Here is a 23,341-nt window from a genome sequence, read left to right on the forward strand (position 1 = left end):
CACCGTGACAGGTTCATTCGTTGCTGGGATGAACCTCAGGGCCTCCTGTGTGCTCACCAAGTGTTCTATACCAGTGGCTGCATCCATCCCCAGCGCTGCAGATCTTATCTCAGTGGGAGTAAGCCACTGCAGGAATATCAGAGAAATAACCACGGCTGTGCTGGAGTCTGGGGTGCTCCTACAAAGGTGATAGATACCATAAACATCTTAGGCAGTGCCAGACATCAAAGAGAAAGCACATGAAATGGGCTTAGTACCATGTAATTTCACCTTTGATACTGGGCATATTCCCCTGGCTTTTTCCTTCTATTCAGTAGCTTAGGCAATCAGCTATCCATATAATCTTACCAAGCAGTAGACTATTGGTCTACTGCCTATTTCCTGCCAGGACCAGGCTGTCTTTGTCACTATCGCTCTATGGTATAATTTGAGGTCGGGTGTCATAATACCTCCAGCAGGGTTGTACTCCCTGGGACTGCTTTCTTTTTTGTTTTGTCTTTCCAGACAGGGTTTCTCTGTGTAGCCCTGTCTGTCCTGGAACTCACTTTGTAGACCAGGCTGGCCTCGAACTCAGAAATCCGCCTGCCTCTGCCTCCCGAGTGCTGGGATTAAAGGCGTGCGCCACCACGCCTGGCTTTTTTTTTTTTTTTTTTTAAGTTAGTAAGATAAGCAACTTTTAGCTAATCTAACAAGAAGAAAGAAGAGACACAATAAAATCAGAGGTCAAAGGGTGTCACTACAATGGACTCCAATGAAATTCAGAACATCATTAGAAATTACTGTGAAAGATTAAACTCTGAAAAGCTGCATAACTCAGAAGAAATAAAAGGTGTTCTCAACTCACATTATCTACTAAGATTAAGCCCTGTAATAAAATTATCACATCCTACAAACATTGAGATGGAAGCTGTTTATAAAAGCCTTTCCTTTAAGGGCAGTGGTGGGGCGTGCCTCTTTTACCCAGCACTCCTAAGTCAGAGGCAGGCAGATTTCCGAGTTCAAGGCCAGCTTAGTCTGCACAGTGAGTTCCAGGACAGCCAAGGCTACACATAGAAGGTTAGAAGGTGAAGTCGGGGGGTGGGGGGTGACGGAGGATGCCTTTAGTCCCAGCATGCAGGAGGCAAAAGCAAGCAGAACTGTGAGTTTGAGGTCCAGCCTGGCATACAGAGTGAGTTCTAGGACAAACAGGGCTTCATGAAGAGACCCTGTCTCAAAAAACAAACAAAAATACAAGGTGAAGGAACACTACTAACTCCATTCTTTGATGTCAGTGTTACCAAAGCCAGGAACTGCAAAATAGAGACTGCATAGTTTTCTGAGGCTCGTTCTCCTATCCCTGTCTTTCTCCGGAGCCCCATTGAAATCTAGAGGTGGGGCTGGTGAGATGGCTCAGTGGGTAAGAGCACCCGACTGCTCTTCCAAAGGTCCAGAGTTCAAATCCCAGCAACCACATGGTGGCTCACAACCATCCGTAATGAGATCTGGCGCCCTCTTCTGGAGTGTCTGAAGACAGCTACAGTGTACTTACATATAATAAATAAATAAATCTTTAAAAAAAAAAAAAAGAAAAAAAACTACATTAAAAAAAAAGAAATCTAGAGGTGTCATCAGCTTATCTTAATTTTTCTATCAAGGATATTTTAGGTGGTATTGTGTAATTTCTGTTGCATCTAGATGTTGCGATGCATATATGCTCTGGTTATCCTTTTATTATTCAAAAATGTTATTCTTTTATTTGGAGACAAGTCTTGCATAGCCCAAGTTAACCTAGAACTCTATGCCTTCTCCTGATCTTCCTTTCTGCATCACCCAAGTGGCAGGATTACAGTCATATGCCACCATGAATGGCATACTTTCTGATCTTTCTCTGTCATTTTAAAAAATATTCATTTATTTTATGTATAAAAGCACACTATTGCTCTCTTCAGACACACCAGGAGAGGGCATCAAATCCCGTTACAGATGGTTGTGGGTCTCTCTCTCTCTCTCTCTCTCTTTCTCTCTCTCGTTTTTTGTTTTTTCAAGACAGGGTTTCTCTGTAGTCCTGGCTGTCCTGGAACTTACTCTGTAGACCAGGCTGGTCTCGAACTCAGAAATCTGCCTGCCTCTGCCTCCCAAATGCTGGCCAAACTACTGTTAAGTGGGCAGCTACAACAGCTCGAGGCAGAAAGATCCATCTCCTCGGGCGGAGGCTGGAAATTCGGGCTCTGCTGCACCGCAATGCCTGTTCTTTCCGCCGGGTATCTCCAAGCCTGTTTTTCTCTGATAGACTATTCCTTCCCTTCCTGAGACTGCTCTGTTCCATGCTTGCCCTCAGCTTTTCCTCTGGGTTTGCTTGCTGTTGCTTTTACTTTGCAGTTACAGTGACATAGAAAGGCTAAGGAAAATAACAGGCCAGTGCCATCCATCTCCAGGTTCTTTAAGATTGTTGTGGTCTGTGTTCTCCAGACTATGGGCACCAAATCAGCAGTAGCAACAATAATAACAAAGTAGAAGACTGTTCTTTGTCGGGACATGGAGAGGATGGAGAGGCCCCTCTGCTTAAAAAAACAAAACAAAACAAAACCTCAACAACTCTAGCACCATGTTTTTAAAGATTTAGTATTTGAGAGTTCCAGACATGGTTTGATTATATTCATACACAGACACACAGACACTTCATAAGACCAGGTGTATCTGCTTATAAAGGATCCTCACCTGGGGACTGGAGAGGTAGCTCAGGTTCAGTTCTCAGCACTCACATCAGGCAGCTCACAACACCTGTATCCCCAGCTCTAGTGGGATCTCACATCTCTGGTCTCTACTGGCCTCTTCACTCACAGGCACACACACACAGTTAATAAAAATTGTCACATCTAGGCTGGTTCCTTCTTAGAACAAGGGGCTTAAGGAGAGTCATTGGACCCTCACCTGAGTATCCAGCCCATTGTATGCAATTCTTCCCTAATTGCATGTGGTTTCAAGGTCTTAGAGAGAAGCTAAAATATATAGACTGGGAAGACTGGGCGGGGGGAGGGGGCTTCACCTATGCAGCAGTGGGGAAGCCATTATATATAGTGGGTGAAGACTTTCAGTACAGCGCCTTTTGGGTCACCCACACACCTGTCGGTAACCCTTCACCCATGTTCCATAAGGGAGCTTAGGAAACTCACTGGTTTCCCAAGTCAAACATTAGAAGGACAGAGATAATACAGTCCCATTTCAAGGCAAAAGTTCTCACCACAGGAAGCAAATCAATAATGCTCCTGTGTCTTTTGTCCTTAAGAAGGAAAGAAAACCCTTGGGGGCAGTGGTGACACACACCTTTAATCCCAGCCCTTGGGAGGCAGAGGCAGGTGGATCTCTTGAGTTTGAGGCTACCGTGGTCTACAGAGTGAGTTCCAGGATAGCTAGTGCTGTACAGAAAAAAAAAAAAAAAAAAAAAAAAAAACTTTGAAAACAAAACAAGACAAAACAAAACAAAAAGAAAAGGAACGAAAACCACTAAGTAGAAGAAAATCATGTCAAAAGGATGTAAAAATGCAAACATGTTTCATAAAAAGGAATATTTCCATAAAGATCAAGAAGTCCAGATGTGGGGCTGGTGAGATGGCTCAGTGGGTAAGAGCACCCGACTGCTCTTCCGAAGGTCCAGAGTTCAAATCCCAGCAACCACATGGTGGCTCACAACCATCCGTAATGAGATCTGGCGCCCTCTTCTGGAGTGTCTGAAGACAGCTACAGTGTATTTACATATAATCAATAAATAAATCTTTAAAAAAAAAAAAAAAAAAAAAAAAGAAGTCCAGATGTTTTAACAGGATGTTACCTAAGGCATGTGAAAGATAGGATTTCATGTGACATTAACATCTCCAAGGCAACTCTTTTTTTTTTTTTTTTTTGGTTTTGGTTTTTGAAAACGGTTTCTCTGTGTAGCTCTGGCTGTCCTGGAACTCACACTGTAGACCAGGCTGGCCTCAAACTTAGAAATCCACCTGTCTCTGCCTCCCAAGTGCTGGGACTAAAGACGTGCACCACCACTGACTGGCCCAAGGCAACTCTTATAAAGGAAAACATGCAATTGGGGCTGGCATGCAGTTTCAGAGGTTTAGTCCATTATAAACATGGCTGGATGCAGGCAGACACGGTGCTAGAGAAGGAGTTGAGAGTTCTACATCTTGATTCAAAGGCAGCCAGGAGAAGACTATCTTTCACACTGAGTGGAGCCTGAGCATGGGAGACCTCGAGGCTTACCCATACAGTGACACACTTCCATACCATACCCATACACACACACACACACCATATACATATGCCAAAATAGTCTTAAAATATTGATTGACTTGCTCACCCAGGTTTCCTGTGGCAATCCTCCCCCTAAATGGTTATATATGGCCACAGAACAGAAATGTTTGACAGCATTGGACTCATGCTGGAGTCACTGGCATACACTCGTCACCACAACCCCCTGAAGTCCTCTTCAGGGCTTCTTTACACAAGAAACTGGCCATGGCAGAGGACCCAACCCACTCCCCCTCCATCACAGGGTGATCTGAGAGAAGTTTCAGCATTTTATTTCTTGGTGCTTCCAGGAGCTCACTTAAGAAAAGCACAAACAACAAGCAACCGTACAGAGGTGCTGCTCTACAGATCTCGCTGGTCTCAGAGTGGCCTTGGAGAGTTGGGGCTGAGAGCAGAGTGAAGCCAGGCAGGCTCAGAATGTGGAGGGGGGGCCCTAGTGCCAGCCTTCAGATCCAGATGTCAGAACTGCAGTCACCCCCTGGGTAACGAAGCTCGTGAGCCAGTGCTGGCCCTCGGGGCTCCTTCCCAAAGTCCACCAGAAAGTTGGGGTTCAACTTCAGCCCTCCATTTACTGTGTCTACATCAATTTGAAGCATCACGGAGCCTTCCCTGGAAGAGAAGAAGAGGTAAGCTAGAAGTTGTATGTAGCCAACCCCACACCCCAGGATTCTGTGAGTATAGTTGGTTCCTGGGGATGGGACAGGGTCCGTGGGCCATCTGTATGGTGGGGTACAGATGGAGTTCCTGAGGAGTCTTCAGAAGGCCAAGTGATGCTTGTGGGAGAAGACAGTTGGAGAAATGAGCCCCCACACTGCTTCTCACCTAATGAGGTCAGGGTAAAACTGCTTGTCCCAGGTGCTGTACAGTGATGAAGTGGCGTAAAGACGCTTGCCATCTAAGCTGAGCTGGATCATCTGAGGGCCTCCAGGAATTCGTTTTCCCTTGGGGAAACAAGAGGTCAGACTCTAAGTAACCCCCAAATGGCCTAAGCAACTGGTGCCCCTTGGCATACCAGCTGGATCCCAAAGCATCCAACCAGACATTTCTTGAGCATGACTCTGAGGGAGCAGGGAGAAGTTCTCACCTTGACCACTAGGGGCTCCGGCTGACAGGGTAACTCTTGGTCCTCCAGCACTTGCACAGAGCCTCCTCTAACAATGCTGCCTCCAAGGAATATCTGGAAGCAGGGTTCAGAGGGAAAGGGGGACAACGGTTACAGATGTAGTGATCATCTTCATGATCCAAACTCACTGAGTTTTAGAGTCAGCAAACCCCCACCACCACACACACACACATACATACACACATATGTGCACACACACGTACACACACACATACATACACACACACACCCCACCACACACACTCTGGGCTGTTTGTGGGGCATTATAGAGAGGTGTAACTAGAAGGGATGATCCACCCTGAATGTGAGTGGCACCAGCCCGTGGACAGGGATTCTAGACTGTCAAAAAGGAGAAGACAGGTGAGTACCAGCAATCAACTCATGCCTCCTGTAAAATACACTTTATCAGCACACCTTCTGACCATGGTAGAATAAACCTTTCCTTCCTTTGTTTTGGTCGAGTATTTAATCACAGTAACAAGAGTAACTCATATGGGTGTGGACATTGCCTCATTAGAATCTCTTCCCATGTGTGTGTGTGTGTTTTGTTTAAGAGACCATCTCACTGTGTAACTCTAGCTGGCCTGAAATTCACTATGTAATCCAGGCTGGTCTTGAACTCACAGAGATCCACCTATTTCTCTAGGGCTGGCCTTAAAGGTATGCTCCTTCATACCCAGAGACCATCCCTTTCTTGTCAGACACAGTCCCTGTGTTCAGCCATGGCTCTCCAGTCCTGGGCCTATCCCTTTGCCCACAGTTTTGCGTTTCCTGCTCTTTCCTTATCAGCCCCCAGCAGCTTTTGCTAGTGCCTCTACCTGCCCAGTGAGGCGAGGCTTCTGTGGATTAGAGATGTCATACTGCCGAATGTCCCCATGCAGCCAGTTGCTGAAGTAAAGGAAACGGTCATCCAGGGACAGCAGGATGTCGGTGATCAAACCTAAGCAGGATTGAGGGGCTGTAAGGAGTCTGTCTCTCTTCCCAGGCCAGGAATCAACCTGCTTTCTCTAGTGGGCACTCACCAGGCATTTCTGGCAACATCCAGCCCTTCACTTTCTTGGAGGGCACTTGGATCACCTTCTCCACTGACCAAGTGCCTTCCTACATTGGGGAAAGGAGAGAAGGTACTTATCAGAACTGGGGACGGGGGGGGGGGGAAGAAATGCTGGTTCTCCTGGCTTGCAGGGAAGGGGACCTCAGCCAGGAGGGCAAAGAGCTTGACTGCCTCACCATGGCATCACCAATCCCTGTCAGAGTGTCTAACACAGATGCCCACTGAAGGGCTCTAGCAGGTCAGAGCATGGCAAACATGGCGCCAACAGGTTTCACCTTTCACCCTTCTTCTTGCTAAAAAGTATTCAATTACATTCCTAAAGCTAGTCACCAAGGCCTATTCCGTCCTTTGGACACTTCCGCCTCCTGAGGCTGACCACAAAGGTCCAGCTATCAAAGTATTGAAGTCCAGACATCAAAGGCCCCCTTGGTCACCTAATTAACATGCCTAATTAAAATGAACCAACTCATCCTAACAAGAGGTTTCTCTTTTACCTTTATAATCTGCCATTTGCCTACGGGCTACATCTGTCTCCTCTCTATCCAGAGGCAGTCCTTTGTCCCTCCATGGCAGATATCCCTGTTCTCTCCCTTGTTCCTATCCCTCTTCTCCCTCATCTCCCTCATCCTACCCCTTTTCCTCCATCCCTTTTTCTGTCCCTTCCCTCCTCTTTTTTTTTTTTTTTTGTCTTTTTTTTTTCTTTGTTTTGTTTTGTTTTTTGTTTTTTGTTTTGTTTTTTTTTTGATTAGGGTTTTTCTTTGTAGCCTTAGCTGTCCTGGAACTGGATCAATAGACCAGGCTGGCCTTGAACTCAGAGATCTCCCTGCCTCTGCCTCTGGAGTACTGGGATTAAAAGAATGTTCCACCAAGCCCTCTATCTTCTGCCTTTGTATTTTTGTCCCTGCTCTTTGTCCCTCCGGGGCAAATAAATCTCTTTAGTGCTGAGAACTCCATCTTGTTGTGTTTTGAGTCAATTCCGTTCCTTTCACTCGCTAAGTAGATTTTTATTTTTTCCTTTTTGAGACAGTTTCATGTAGCCCAAGCTGACCTCAGACACTTTGTAGCTGAGGCTGGTCTTGAACTCCTGGTCCCCCTGCCTCCACTTTCCAAGGGCTGGGATCCCAGGTGTCCAGCCTTAGGTTTTGAATGAATTTATCAATATGGCCAGTTAGGTTTCGAGTATCCCTACCAAAAGTCATGGTGAAATTTAATTACCACTGTGAGGAATTAAGAGGTGAGACCTTAATTGTGTCTTTTTATTTTTTGGACTTGCAATTCTCCTGCCTCCACCTCCCAAGTGCTAAGGTTACATTTTAACTGGGTAGCTGGGACCTCTTTGTTTTAGTTATTGTTTGTTTTTAACTTAATTTGCTTTTACTTTGTTCTATATACAGGAGTATTTTGCCTACATCTATATCTGTGCACCACATACCTTCCTGGTGCCTGCAGAGGCCAGAGGAGAACTCAGATTGCCTGGAACTGGAGTTACAGGCAGTTGTCAGCCACATGTGAATTCTGGGGATGGAAGCCAGGTCCCCCAGAAGAGTGGCAGATGCTTACTGATGAGCCAGTTCTCCAGCTTCTGTTTGTCTCATGAGGCATGGTTTCACTATGTGGGCTTGGGTGGTCTGGAACTTGTTACGTAGACAAGGTTGGCCCCCACAAAGCTTCACCTACTTCTGCTCCCCCAAGTGCTGGGGTTCAATACCACTCACCACCTGGTGACTAGTTGGGACCTTTACTTAATTAAGTCAGAGCTCACAGAAGATGGATTCACCCATGAGAATGTTTATGGTTGTCTTGAAAATGAATCAATCAACAAAGCCAATTTGTTACTTGCAGATGGCTCTCTCATCCAGTAAAGTCCCTAGAGGCAGAGTTCCCAATGAGAGCTTTTACCAGATGCTATTCCTCAACCTTGGAGGGCCTAGCCTCAGACCTATGAGCTACATAAACCTCTATTCCTTATTCTGCGTATGACACTCAGTTGCTGAGTTACAGCAACAGAAGACAGACTCAGGCAAGGTAGAAATTAGCCCAGCACAGATAGCAGGCAGCATTGCTTCCTGGGGAAGCCTTGGCTGGTGGGGCCAAGAACCATGGACACTGAAGTCTGGGAGGAGGTCCTTGTGAGAGAGACTCTCATAGCTGAGTGTTGGGGGTGGGGTGGAAGGCAGGGGTCAAAGTTACCTCATTCTTGTAGAAGCGCTGGATGTTGGAGCTGAGGGCACAGCCTACAAAACCCTGGGTGGCAGTTGGGTCGTGCAGGAAGCGGATCTCCAGGGGTATCAGCCCATCTTTCATTTGCAGGGTCTGGATAATCTCATGGCGCTGCCAGTCCCACACAAATATGCGGCTCCCGTACAGCCCTGAGCAGGGAGGGGACAGGGACCAGAGGCTGGGCTCAGGTCAGGGTGGGAGGGCATGGGCCGGGGCAGGGTGCCAGCTAGGATGGGGAGCTGGAATGGGCACAGAGGACTCCTGAGCAGATCTGAGCATCCTAAGCAAGACAAGTGCAGATCTGCTGTAGGGTAGAGAGCTGAAAGCAGAGGCTGTGGACCAAGGGGCTGTGGACCCCTGCCTGCCCTTAGGGTGATTCTCACCAGCCTCCACATGAGCCGGGTTGAAGCCATCTTTGAAGACATTGGGAGCTGCCCATTCAGTGCTGACCATGACATTGTGTCGAGGCTGGTACCAGAAGTCGTAGCCCAGTGGAGCTGCATCCCCAGGCTTCTCCCATGTCCCTTTCACCTCGAAGGTCTCCCCATCCAGCAGGACAAAACTCCCTGAGCAGGGAAAAGGGGCTTATGTAGAAGTGGTGGGCCATCACTCTTTCCCACCGTTCCCTGTCTGTTCAGAGGGAGAACATTTTCCCAAGCCCTCTAAGAGAAGGGTGAAGCTGCTAGAAGAGTACAGAGTAAGGGCCTCCCTGACCCCTGCCATCTCTAAAATGGATGTTCCTGCACCTGACAGTGGATGGGAAACAACCACTATGGGTTCTTCTCAGAGTCTAAGCCTTGTTGGTCCAGTAAGAATCCCAAGCAGTGCCAGGCAGTGGTGGCGCTCACCTTTAATTCCAGCACTTGGGAGGCAGAGGCAGGCAGATTTCTGAGTTCGAGGCCAACCTGGTCTACAAAGTGAGTTCCAGGACATTCAGGGCTCTACAGAAAAACCCTGCTCGAAACAAACAAACAAACAAACAAACAAAACAACAAAAAAAAAAGAATCTCAAGCAGCTACAGGCAAAGCTCCAGTTCCTTCCAGCCAGCTATCCTTTGTGCATTCAATTTTCTTCCCTCCTTCCCTTTCACCCTCCCCCCTCTTCTCTCCCTCCCTTCTTCTTTCTTTCTTTCTTTCTTTCTTTCTTTCTTTCTTTCTTTCTTTCTTCCTTCCTTCCTTCCCTTTCTTTCTTTCTTTCTTTCTTTCTTTCTTTCTTTCTTTCTTTCTTTCTTTCTTTCTTTCTTTCGATTTATTTAATTATTTATTATATGTAAGTACACTGTAGCTGTCTTCAGACACCCCAGAAGGGGGCATCAGATCTCATTATGGATGGTTGTGAGCCACCATGTGGTTGCTGGAATTTGAACTCAGGACCTTCGGAAGAGCGGGTCAGTGCTCTTAACCGCTGAGCCATCTCTCCAGCCCTCTCCCTCTTTCTTGAGACCTGATTTCTCCATGTAGCTGACCTAGAACTCACTATGTAGACCAGACTGACCTTAAACTCACAGAGTTCTTCCTGCCTCTGCCTCCCAAATGCTGAGACTAAATGTGTGCATCATATGCCCAGTTATATTAAAAACTAAAACAAACCAAAAAAACAAACAACCCCCCCACACACAACAACAACAACAAAAAACCCAAACAACCAAACAAAAACCACACACACACACACACAAAAACCAACAAAACAACCCGTAAGACAAGGGCTGTGAGGGTTGTTCATGAATTCACAAAGGCCAGAGTTATGTTACATAGGTACTTCTAACTTCACATGCAAGTTTACATCCTTATGGCAGACTCCTGACCATGCAGTTACAGATCATCCTGTGTGTGTGTGTGTGTGTGTGTGTGTGTGTGTGTGTGTACTGATGGTTGAAACTGGGACTTCAAGAATGTAGACAAGTGCTCTACCACTGGGTTATAACTCCAACCTTCTTTTATTTGTATTTTGAGACAAAGTCTTGCTAAGTTTTCCAGGCAGGCCTTGAACTTGTGATCTTTCTGCTATGACCTAGAAAATAGCTGAACTTATACCCCACACGACCAGGCTCAGCCTCATCACTGTAGTAATAATTGAAACAACTGATGTCACTCGCTGACATGTTAGATGCTGGATAAGACTCAGCCAGTTCCCCCTGGTGTCTCACTCTATTGCTCCCCAGGCTTTGGTTCTGTTCCCCACACAGAGGGATGCCTTCCGCACTTCTTAGCTGCTGAGATTTTACAAGTCCACAGTGCCAGCAGGTACCTTTGCCATTGCCCTGGAGATCCCCCAAGGTGTTAATCATGACTTCTCCGCTGGCCAGGCAGTGGCTGGTGTGCAAACTGCTCACGTTGCACTTGGCTTGGATTTCACTGGCTTCAATGACCTGGAGAAGGTGAGGAATAGGGTCAGAACTTTACAGAGCCAGGAGTCTCCACTACCTGCTGTCATTCTCCCTGCTTTGTCTGTGGGCCCTGCCTCCTTTTCCTCTCCCTGAGGGAAGACAGCACAGATTCAGTCTGGTAACTCGGAGACCAGCAAGGAAGAGGCAGAGAAACCACCAGTAAGTCTTCAGTCAGAGAGCATTGACATTCCCTCGTCCCTCTTGAAGGCACTCCCATCTCCTGGGGCCCCATCCCAGGCCACTGTTAGCTCTGTACCCTCAGCAGTCAGCTCTGAGCATCTGGTGCAGAGGATGGATATCCAATGACGTGTTGAGAGGAAGCCCTGAGCTAGCTGGCTCTGACACCATGCTCAAAGAAGAAACCTCCTCTCCTGGCATCCCAGCCCATGCTTGAAACTTGCTTGATGGTGCCAGCTCAGGAGCCCTCTGAAGTGTGCCCTTCATCCCTGCTGCTGAGCCAGACCCTGTGTCAAATCTGGAGACAGCTAGTCACAAGGACAGAGGACATGCCTTGTGCAACTTCGGGGCACGAGGCTCAGAGCCCACATCCACCACGTAGATGCGGGAGGACATGAGACCAGGCAGTATCAGCTTGTTGCGTGACTTCGTGCTGTCCCCAAAGCAGCTGCTGCAGGTGTTCCATCCTGAGTGGTGCAGCTCGTCTTTCAGGTAGGGCATGGGCAACCTGTGGATGACCTAGGATGGAGAGGGACAGGAAGTGCTGATTGCCCAGGTCCTGCCTTTACAGACTCATTTTTGACTAGGCATAGATAGGGTTTCAGTTCAGCACCCTGTGCAATGAATAGCTTCCATTACCATGAGGACAAAGGAGGGTGGAGGTAGGGAACCGGGGCTGTGGTGGGAGTCTCAGGGACACTAGTGACCATGCTTCACCTCACCTGGCTATAGTGGGGAGACTTAGGGTCTACATCCACAGTGGCCAAATAATCTGGGGCTTCAGTGCCTGTGTTCCGGTAAATGCAGGCCACGTAGACAATCTCCTCTCGGGGTCCTGGAAAGTAGAAAGCAGGTTGTGGTAATCCACCAGGCAGAGGCAGCTCAGGGAGGATCAGAGGGGTAAAGGTAGATCTGCAGTCCCCCAACCCTACCCTGGGGTCTGCAGAGGGACGCTGGCCCTTAGATTCGCAATTACCTTTCATGGCCTCCACAGGGGTGGGGTAACCTGGACCACACTTTGTGCATTTTGTAGCTGTAGAAATAATGGGAACACGTTGGCTGGGGCCTGCTTTGGAGTGTGATTCTCTCTTTATGCAGCCTGACACATCTGGCAGGCAAGGCAGATTCACTGGTGCCCCAGGTCCCTACTTCAGCCCCATCACTTTGGCCCAGTACCCCCAACCCATCCCCCAACCCAGTCCCCCATCTCTGATGAGGGTGAAGTTGAAGAGTGGAACCACATGACCTGGAAGTGGACTGGAGGAGGTGAGGCAGAGCCTGTGTCCTCAGTAATCATAACATTGACTTCGATTCCTGCCGTAGCCTACCTGGCCAGTCTTGGGCAGAACTTGGGCAAATTATGTAACTCGGTTTCCAGTTTGTATGTGAAGAAGAGATAAGTGAGAGCACCACAGGGGGATGGGCACACGGCTATAGGGAGGCAGAAGCAGGAGGAGCATGAGTTCAAGACTAGCCTTGCTATATAGCAAAAACTGATTCAGGGCTCATGCCTTTAATGCTTTTAATCCCAGCAAGCAGAGGCAGGTGGAGATCTGCAAGTTCAAGGCCAGCCTGGTCTACATAGTTTTGGGACAGTCAGGGTTACATAGAAAGACCCTGTCTCAAAAAAGCAAAAGTGAGTTGGGGAGGCTCAGCAGTTCAATCCCCAGTTACCAGCAAGCACAGAGTTCAGCTCTGGGGAGGTCAGATGCCTCTGACCTCTGAGGGCTGCACCACTCACAAGGGCATACACACACACACACACACACACACACACACACACACCACTCACAAACTAAATCTTAAAATCAAATGACCCACCAAGGGAAGCTGCTCAGTGATAGAGCACTTGCCTAGCATTGAAAGGCTTTTGGTTCAACATGATTAAACAAAATCCCGGAGGGGCCTCTGTGAGACCTAAACCAGGTAGGCAGCCTTCTGAGGTCTATTCTGAGGAGCAGCCTTCAAGAATGGGAAGGCTGCATCTTCCACCAAATTCAGCCAGAGCAGGACCCAGGAACTTCCTCCATCCAGCTGGGGTCCTGAGCCGGGTTGCTGGTCACACTCAGGATTACACAATCAATCCAACCCCAGTGAGTGTGTGTGTTGGTCAAGACTTATGCCAGCTGTGTGTCCTTAGACTTCTTTCTATTTTCCTAGTGACCACAGCTGTAGGGAGAGGCCCTTCCGGACCCTACAGTCTGACAAGACAGTTGCCAAGATTCCAGCTTTTTGAGTGTGGGCCAGACTGTGGAGGTTGAACAGGCTCATGTAGGTTGAAAGAAATTCTGAAGTGGAGCTCACAGGACTGTGCTCTGCCCCCTGCCCTGACCCAGGTCCACAAGCAGGCCAGAGAGAGGTTAGAGACATGGTTCAGGTTAAGAGCAATGACTGCTCTTATGAAGAACCCAGATTTGATTCACAGCATCCACATGGTGGTTAAAAACTGTAACTCCAGCTGGGCGTGGTGGTGCACGCCTTTAATCCCAGCACTCAGGAGGCAGAGGCAGGCAGATTTCTGAGTTCAAGGCCAGCCTGGTCTACAGAGTGAGTTCCAGGACAGCCAGGGCTATACAGAGAAACCCTGTCTTGGAAAAAAAAAAGAACTGTAACTCCACTTCCAGGAGATCCAACACCCTCTCTGGCCTCACACACATAAAGGTACATATATGGTGCACATAAATGCAAGCCAAACACCTATGCAGACAACATCAAGTAAACATGTAAGGAAATGATAAGGAAGCCTCAAGGCCAGAGCAGCCTCTTCTGCAGCTGGGAGATCCACATCGAGAAGGTATATGAAGTAGGGAAGCAGTTACAGCGTTGGAGTCGGGGAGCCCGATCTCCCCAAATTCCTTCTGCCTCAGTCTCCTTAGCACTGAGGTGACAGGCATGAGCTGCCACACACTGACTTAAAGGGATGCAACACTTGAAGCCCAGCACTCAAGAGGCAGAGGCCAGAGGATCTCTGTCAGCCTGATCTACATACAGTGAGTTCCAGATCAGCCAGAGCTACATAGTGAGACCCTGTCTCAGAAACCAACCAACCAACCAACCACAAACAAAGAACTCTAACAACAACAAAAACAACAACAAATGCTGTTCTAGGGCTCAAGAGATGGCTCCGGGATGAAGAACACACCCATGGAACTCAGAACAGTCTGACACCTTCTTCTGGCCCTGGTTGACACTAGATACGTATGTGCTACACATGAGTATACAGAAATGTTCATAAAATCAAACATCTTTAAGAAGAGGAGGTTTTTCCTGCCACCCAAGGCTTGGTCCAGGCTGCTAGGTCGCCTGGGGCACCATCTTTCTCTGTGTGGCATCCTCCAGTCTTAAGCATTTTAAGCAAGATCTATGCCATTTTGAGTTTGGGGAACCCAGGCAAAGTTCAAGTGGGTTTTCTGTGCCAGGATGGCCACTGGTCTTTCTACTAGCCTTGGGAAGAGCCAGCAATAAGGGGAGCAGGGCCTCAATTTTCCTTCCCAAACCCAGGCTCTCAGACGGATACCCAGGAACTCACAGGATAAGAGGGCTGTGGGACTTGGGAGAACACAGAATCAGGCCCTCAGTGCGCTAGTGTGGCTGCCCCTGACTTCCCCCGGTGACTGGTGATATGAAGCAGCTTGAGAGATCCAGAGTGTGATGATTGTTCTTTTGTAACACCCCCCCCAACCCATTGACCCCCTGCTAAAACCAGAATTTACTAGGGTGACAAGCTGCACTGCCCCTGCCCCTTCCCCTACCGAGGTTGGGTAGGATTCACAAACCACCATTTCTGGCGGTCCCTTTCTGTTCCTTAGAATTTAGGCTAGGCTGAAAAATAGTGTGCATGAAGCTTTCACTTGAGCTGCTATGCGCATGCCTGTAGGGTAGGAACAAGAGTCCAACTCTTTCGTCACTGTCCTCCCCACAGTTCCCGGCCATTTCCTGGTAGGAGGAGGACCCTCCAAACTAAGGGCAGCCTACACATGGTTTGAGACCCTTTTCCTTACCCATGCTGCTGGCTGGCTGACACTCGGGTCCTGCAGGATTTGCCAGGAATGAGCAGAGGCTCAGCAGAGACCAATGCTGGTAATAAGTGCAGACTGCACAGGCAAGGGGCAAAGGGAGGGAATTTATGCAACCAATTGGGGGAGAGGTGGAGCAAGGGGAGGGACCTGGCTGCCTTCCAGGGTAAACTATAAAGGGCAGCTAGCCAGGAAGCTGTCAAGTGGCCTGGCTGTTCAAATTACAGGGTGTGTGTGTGCACGCACGCACGCACACTTGTGCACATGTGTGCACATGTGTACGTGTATATACACATGCAAAAAACATCTGGGCCATTAGTGGGTACCTGGGTCTGTATTAAGTTTGTGTGCCTGTGTAGCCTTCTCCTGTGGGTTCCTATGCATGTGCCTTTATGTTTGTGTATGCATGGATATGAATTTGTATGTGCTTCTGCCTGGACGTGTATATGCTTGTGTGTGCCCATGTGAGCAGGAACTGTGTGAGAGGAGTGTTTATATGTATGCATTCACATGTTCCTGTGCCTTCAAACGCTCGTTTATGTGTCTGGCCATGCCCGTGGACATTTCAGGGTACCCAGGACTGAGGACCTGTTTGTTCCCACTGCTGCATCAAAAGCCAGCCTTATCTGAAGATTGTCCTCTTCTTCTAGACATTCATGCTCCAAAAAAACAGTTCTGATCACCGAGACCCCTCCCCCAGGCCTTTCCACAGCAGCTGCCCACAGAGCCAAGGCTGAGGGGTGAGCCTAGGTCCCACTTTCCCCAGAACCACTCATTAGCCTTGAGCTTTGAAGTGGGAGAAAGCCTAGTGCTTGCTATTACTGCCAGTTACCCTCATAAACCTCAAAAGGTGAAAGTGAACTACCTTCCCCTGCCACAGAGTCTGCTGCCCTGAGGGGTTGGATGCAGGGTCAGAGAGGAGGCCAACTGTCCCCAATTGGGTGGCGACAGAAAATGTTCAGGGGCACTGCTTGTCTTGGGGTGGGTCCTCTAGCTTGAAGAGTGTCTGCTCAGGTTATTAAGCCTGTGGCTGTAATATACACCAGTAAATCATTGCTTGCTGAAGAACTCTTTCTTTTTTTCAGTAATTTATTTATTTTTATTCACTTTGCATCCGGATTGAAGCCCCCTTCCCCCTCCTCTCCACCCAGTCCTGCCCAGTCCTGCCCTGATAAATACCTCCCCCTGTTACTTCCTCCCCCCCACCTTGGGTCACCCCATCCTGGGACATCTAGTCCCAACAGGATTAGACATATCCTCTCTCACTGAGGCCCATTAACAGGGCTCCTCAAAGCTAGGCTGAGGCCTGATCCTGTTAACCTCCGTGCAGTGCTGCCCTTCACCTAGGAAAGTGTGGGTTTGAAGGACTCAGCAGGAGGACTATGTAACCGTCTCTACCATGGAGCAGGGGCTGCCACTGTCCTCAGCGTGAGGTGCTTGCCCAGGGAAGGCTCCTGTCCACACACTTCAGGGAATCCAACTGTTGGTAGACACTACTTTCATCTTAGATAAAAGCTCTGAGTGAGGCTCTCATTGAATAGGGAAATGGGTAACATGGGCTCAAGATAACCACCAGAAGAAATTGCCTTAGGTACAGTTATGATAGAAGGCAGGCCTCTGGTGGCAGGGCTGGAGCTCACGTGACACATTGTAAGCCACCTTTTACTTCTGAAGGAAGAAGCTAGCCCAGCCTGAGAGGAGTTTCTCTGGATTAACTCACTGTGTAGAGTATCAGATGTAAATGCATTTTGTGGAAGGGAAGAAAGGAAGGTGTGTGTTGCAGGGTGTGTGTGTGTGTTTGTGCAAAACAGGGCTCAGTGCACTGGTCACCTTCCTTCAGAAGCCTGTCAGAAAGGTCATTTCCCTATCATAAAGTTCCCCAGCCAAGTTTTGGTAGCACACTCCTGTAATCTCGACATGGAGTCAGAGGCCAGCCTGGTCTACACAGTAAATGCCAAGCTAGACCTTCTGTGGATTCAAGGCATAAGCTTCTAAACCTGGAGTTTACAAAAGTTCACTGAAAACGATGTAAGTGGGGGCTGGAGATACATTTAGCTCAGTGTTTAAAAGCATTTGCTGCTCTTGCAGAAGACATAGGTTCAGTTCCCAGCACCCAAAAATGGGTGGCTCACAAGCAATGCAAATTCCAGGAAATCTAATGCCCTCTTCTGGCCTCCATGGGCACATGGTGTACATCCATAAGCTCAGGCACACACATACGGGTTAAATAAATATATTTTTAAAATGATTTAAGGGGGTAGAGAAAATTAATCAACAAAAATGAATCTCTTGGCTTGCTGTGGTATCTTCTTCACTGTCCACCATCAGCCAGCCAACAAAGCTGGCCCAGTGTGTGCATCTTCCCTGAGGCTGCAAAGCTGACCTAGTGTGTGCAGCTGCCCTGGGGCTGCAAAGATGGTCTAGTGTGTGTATCTGCCCTGAGGCTGCAAAGCTGGCCCAGTGTGTGCATCTGCTCTGAGGCTGCTCCCTTACTTGCCCTCCTAAATCAATAAATCCAAAGGAGGCACTGGCGAGTTTTGTTTGTCCTTGAGTCTGTTTTGACAAGGAGCTCATTCCTGGCCCTGCACTCTGACCTGGCTGGTCTTGGCAGTTTCTCCATAGCACCCCTAACTTCTGTCTGCTGTTTTTCTCACTGACATCTTGCTTCAGAGCTAATGAAGCTGTTTTAGGGAGAAGTTGTCCAATCCAGTCCAGGGAGAGAAGCCAGCTATGGACAGAACCACCCCAGGGCCTTGGGCTTCCAGAGTGGGGCTGGAAGGAACTCTTCCCACTCCCAGCAGCAGCTGCTGCCAGTCCTTCTCAGGAGCCGAAGGGCTCACTCCCCAATCTAGCTTGCCCTTCTCTAGCCAGAAGCCAACTATGGTATTCACAGCCAGTGGTGGTAGCAAGGACATCCCCAAAGCTAACCCCGTTTGCTGCCAGCCAGCCAATACCGGACCACAGCAATGGGCTTGGAGGACCAGGGGGCGGGGCCTGCATTTGTTGCTGTTATTTCTAAGCCCAGGCCATGGCAGCTACTACGGAGGAGACAGAGGATCTAGTGTCTGGTTAATATTGCTTGTGAACTTCGGCCCTGGGCTCTGAGAACAGAAGTGGAGGCCCTGACACAGGGCATGCCACAGGAGGTCAGGCTGCTACCTGGGCACCTTCTTACACTCATCTTCAGCCACCCTCCTTGGGCCCACTTAACAGGCTTTGAGATGGGCAAGATGGGAGGATGGTGAAAAAAAAAAATTAAACCCAGTGAAGAGAAGGGAGGGAGACACTGGAACTGGTGCTCAAAAATAACTTAAAGCCGGGCGTGGTGGCGCACGCCTTTAATCCCAGCACTCGGGAGGCAGAGGCAGGCGGATTTCTGAGTTCGAGGCCAGCCTGGTCTACAAAGTGAGTTCCAGGACAGCCAGGGCTATACAGAGAAACCCTGTCTCGAAAAACAAAACAAAACAAAACAAAACAAAACAAAACAAAAACCTTAAAGTGAGAAGACAAAAAACAAACAAACAAACAAACAAACAAACAAACAAAACCGTGCCTGGTGGTTAAGCCTGCAATTCTGTGTCACTGGAGGCTGCCATATAAGAATCATGAATTCAAAGTCTCAGATTCTGATGGCTGTTCTTGGCTGTCAACTTGACTACATCTGGAATTAACTAAAACCCAAAAATGGAGAAGCACACCTGTGAGGTTTTTTGTTTTGTTTTGTTTTTTGTTTTTTTGTGGGGGGGGGCATAATTTTAAGCGGGAAGATCCACTTCTAATCCAGATCTTTGAGGCAGGAAGACCCAGTGCTCATCTGGGCCAGGCTTTCTGCTGCATGCCTATGTCAGGCCAGGGAAGAAGGATGCTTTTGTCTCTTTGCCTGTTTTTTCTCAATTGGGTCCTAGGCTGAATAAAATGGAGAAGGCTAGCGGCAAGCTTCCGGCTCCCGAGTCTCCCTGAACACAGGTGCACTGTGAGGAGGTGCTTCAAGGTCTGCCTCTTTGACTCCCTGCCGGGTTTCTTTAAAGATTTATATGTATGAATATTTGTCTGCAATTATTTTGCACCAGGTGTATGTCTAGTGCCCAAGGAAGCCAGAAGAGAATATTGGACCCCTAGAACTGGAGTTGCAGATGGCTGTGAACCACCATGTGGGTGCTGGGAGTGGAACCCAGGTCCTCTGCAAAAACAGTAAGTGCTTTTAACTGCTGTTATCTCCCTAGCCCCAGCCCCAGCCCCAGCCCCAGCCCCAGCCCCAGCCCTCCCTTTTTGTTTTATGTCGTTTGCTTCTTCTTCTTCTTGTTTGAGACAGGGTTCTTCTGTGTACTTCTGGTTGTCCTGGAATTCTCTCTGTACACCAGACTGGCCTTGAATCCAAAGATCCACCTGTCTCTGCCTCCCAACTGCTGGAACTAAAAGCATGCACTGTCACCACCTGTCCCTCTCTTGCTCTTTTTAAATTATTAGCTAATTAATTAATTTCTGAGTCAGGGGTTCTCTGTGTATTCACGCTGTAGACTAACTAGGCTGGCCTCAAACTCAGAGATCCACCTGTCTGCCTCTTAAGTACTGGGGCTAAAGACATGAGCTACAACCGCCTAGCTTGATTTATTTATATTTCATGTGCATTGGTATTTTGCCTGTATGTATGTCTATACGAGGGTGTCAGTCCCCTAGCACTGGAATTACAGAGAGCTGTGAGCCTGCATGTACATTCTGGGAACTGAACTCAGGCCCACAGGTGCTCTTAGCAGCTGAGCCTTCTCCCCAGAACAGTTCTTCCAGTTTTTTCTTTATATGTGAGTGTACACCATCACTGTCTTCAGACACACCAGAAAAGGACATCAGATCCCATTACAGATGGTTGTGAGCCACCATATGGTTGCTGGGAATTGAACTCAGGACCTCTGGAAAAACAGTCAGTGCTTCTAACTGCTGAGCCATCTCTCCAGCCCAACCCTCCCATTCTTCAATTGCTTTTGTTAGAGTATTTTTGTCACAACAGGAAATGAGCAAGGCATCTTGTAAGAGTGAGGATCCGAGTTTGGTCCTCAGCACTAGCACAAAAAGCCAAGGTCAACTTCTGTGCACTGCACCTGCATACCCAGGTGCACACAGGACCACACAGGTGCATAGACACCCACAAAAGACAAGATATAGGGAGGGAAAAACGAGTAATTGGCTTGCATCAGTACATCTATCTAGTCTTTAGGACAGACCATCCTCTTGGTGCCTGTGAGGAGGTGAAGGGCCCAGACAGGGTCAAGGCCACTGGGAGATGCAGAGCAGGAGGCTTAACAGCCTCCCTAACCCAGGACACACAGTTCTTGCAGCCCGGCCGAGATCTCTGTGTTTCCTTCGCTTTTTTTCTGTCTTGAGGGGAAAGGGAGCCTGGGAGGTGGAAGATCCTGAAAGAATACTAAGACTATGGGGGTTCATTTCTTAGAAGTCCCAGGACAGACAGCCTGGTTCTCTGTGAGGGAACCGAAGTGAAGAAGTGGCTGTGTACAGGACTGAGAAAGGAGGTCTTCTTGGTGGAACAGTGAGGCCTGGGCAGACCCTGTCCCTGCAGCAGAGCAACTGGGGAGATTTACAGCCTCAGTGGTACCTGTTGTCACCTACCCTGAGCAGATGAAGGAGGGGAGGGGTTCCCATTGTCATTTTATATACTTTGTGTGTGTGTGTTTTAAATAAGCACGTGGTCCTTTTATAAGGAAAAATTCAAATAAAAGCATTAAGGGAAAAATATAAATAAAGGCAGGATATGACTAGTTTTATGTCATCTTGACCCAAGCCAGAGTCATCAGAGAGGAGGGGTTGCCTTCATAAGATTGGCCTATAGGCAACCCTGTAGGGCATTTTCTTAATTAGTGATTGATGGTTATTGTGTGTGGCAACTTTCCTGGCCTGGAGATCCTGGGTGCTATAAAAAAGCAGGCTGAGCAAGCCATGAGGAGCAAGCCAGCAAGCATCACCCCTCCATGGCCTCACATCAACTCCTGCCTTCAGGTTCCTGTCCTGTGTGAGTTCCTGCCTTGGCTTCCTTCAATGGATTATAGTCAAGATAGTAACCTAACTAAACCCTTTCCTCCCCAGCTTGCTTTCTGCCATAGTGTTTCATTACAGCATAATAAGTGTATCTAAGACAGTGTAGCGTGCCCTATTCCGCAGGGTCATCTCATATGTAAAGTGTGAGAAGGTTCGTATGTGCAGAATATCTGGAACATGAAGACACAGCGTGCAGAGGCTTGAGGCAGGCCTGGCTGCACAGGTTGAGATCTTTCCCAGCTATGCAGAGTTTTGGATTGTGTTCTATTCATTTTTCCTCATATGAAAGGACCAAGTACACACCCTCAGAGGAAGGGAGCACTGGAGACTAAACCTGTTGCCCAATGTGGCTGACACCAGGCCAGGCCAGGCCAGGCTCTCAACAGTTAGCTCAAGCACAGCCCTGGGCAAACTCAGTGGAAGGCAGCATGTTTCTTTGTCTTACATTTGAACTGGTTTCCCCACAGTTTACCTCGTGTTTTTTTCTGAACAAGAATGAGTTCACACCCTGGTGCTCAGGATAACACCAGGCTCCTGTGGAGAGCTGATTGGGAGAGCAACCACAGGACAGTGTTCCTATCTCCAAATACTTACAAGTACCATCCTATCTGGCTATTTCTGGTGCTTCAAACTCAGCATCTCTAGTTTCTTTCTTTGCGTTTAGGGCAGCTTCCTTTCACCTCTGGGCTGCAATCTTATCTCTGGGGCAACTCTTTAAATTCCTCATGGTGCACCATAGCTTTTTTTTTTTTTTTTTTTTAATCAGAACTTGCCTCATATCGAGCAGAGCTGAGTGGGGGCTGTGGCCTCACGATTAGGCTCCGGTGTTCGGTGTTTTAAAAAGCAGTTGTTGGGCTGGGGAGATGGGTCAGTTTGGTGAAACCTTGTCATACGTGTGAGAGGACCTAGGTTTGAATACCCAAAACATGCGTGAAGCCAGGAGCAGTTGTGTGTATCTGCATTTCCAGTGCCCCGGAGGAGAGATGTTGGGTGGAGACAGGAGAGCTCTAGGCACCTAAAAACTAGAGACCCTGTCAAACGAGGGGCAAGCTGAAGACTGATACCCAAGGTTGTCCCCTGACTTCCAAAAATGTTCCATGACACCAAACCACCCATGTTCACACACATGAATGTGCACACACATACACATTAGACGCAAAAAAAAAAAAAAAAAAAAGCAAGTAAAAGTAATTATTGGCTGGAAGTGCAGCCCAGTGGTGGGACATACCATGCCTGAGGCTCTGAGTTTAAAATCCAGCACAACGCAAAAAGGGGTGAAAAAACCCAATTGCTCTATTCTCAAATTTCCCTCTGTCTTTCACAAGTAAGTCTGTTCTCCATTCATTCTAAGTTAACACATCATAAAGCCACCACCCTGTTTGTATGCAGACAATGATACAAAGATTAATCGAGAGCCAGGTATGGGGACTCAGGCCTGTCCCATCCCAGGAATTGGAGATCAGGAGTTCTGGGTTCTCCTCAGCTACACAGCCATTTTAAGGCCAGCCCAGACTACATTAGATCCCCATCTTAAAAACAGACACACAGAAAGCCTCAAACAAAACAACAAAGATCTGGCTGGAGAGATGGTTCAGCAGTTAAGAGCACTGACTCCTCTTCCAGAGGTCCTGAGTTCAAATCCCAGCAACCACATGGTGGCTCACAACCATCTGTAATGGGATCTGATGTTCTCTTCTGGTCTGTCTGAAGAGAGCAACAGTGTACTCACATAAAATAAATAAATCTTTAAAAAAAAAACCCAAACAACAAAGATCAATCAAAAGTTGTGTTTTGATATAGGAAGTGGGAAAGGGCTTACTGTCTCTTAGATTAATTATAGGCTGACCTCTCTCTCTCCCTCTCTTCTTTCCTCTTTCCCTCTCTTCCTTCCTCCCTCCCTCCTCTCCTTTTCCTTTTCCCCTTCCTTCTTTCCTTCTTTCCTCCCTCCCTCCCTCCCTCCCTCCCTCCCTCCCTCCCTCCCTTCCTTCCTTCCTTCCTTCCTTCCTTCCTTCCTTCCTTCCCGTTGATGGAATCT

The 23,341-nt window shown here is 48.1% G+C and overlaps 1 protein-coding gene across 1 annotated transcript; it reads right to left on the minus strand.

Annotated features, from left to right (window-relative positions):
• Nucleotides 1-4,537: 4,537 nt before the first annotated feature.
• Nucleotides 4,538-15,363, minus strand: LOC147005521 (methanethiol oxidase-like). Its single transcript, XM_085835685.1, has 12 exons — nucleotides 15,244-15,363; nucleotides 12,219-12,275; nucleotides 11,965-12,077; nucleotides 11,576-11,761; nucleotides 10,927-11,047; nucleotides 9,062-9,244; nucleotides 8,649-8,827; nucleotides 6,427-6,505; nucleotides 6,223-6,344; nucleotides 5,366-5,458; nucleotides 5,104-5,222; nucleotides 4,538-4,890 (listed from the first exon to the last, which is right to left on the minus strand). The coding sequence occupies exons 1-12, from the start codon at nucleotides 15,245-15,247 to the stop codon at nucleotides 4,728-4,730; spliced, it is 1,419 nt and encodes a 472-aa protein (XP_085691811.1). The 5' UTR covers nucleotides 15,248-15,363; the 3' UTR covers nucleotides 4,538-4,727.
• Between the last annotated feature and the right edge of the window lie 7,978 nt (nucleotides 15,364-23,341).

This window comes from Mus caroli, unplaced genomic scaffold (genome assembly GCF_978045245.1).
Source record: "Mus caroli unplaced genomic scaffold, Mus_caroli_1 scaffold_3, whole genome shotgun sequence".
In the NCBI taxonomy this organism is placed as follows: domain Eukaryota; kingdom Metazoa; phylum Chordata; class Mammalia; order Rodentia; family Muridae; genus Mus; species Mus caroli.

Excerpts from the sequence above, each read along its gene's own strand:
- LOC147005521 (XM_085835685.1), bottom strand. Across the intron at positions 11,762-11,964 it reads AGTCTCCCCACTATAGCCAG|GTCATCCACAGGTTGCCCAT; the intron begins GTGAGGTGAAGC and ends TCTCCATCCTAG. Across the intron at positions 5,223-5,365 it reads CGGAGCCCCTAGTGGTCAAG|GGAAAACGAATTCCTGGAGG; the intron begins GTGAGAACTTCT and ends TGTTTCCCCAAG.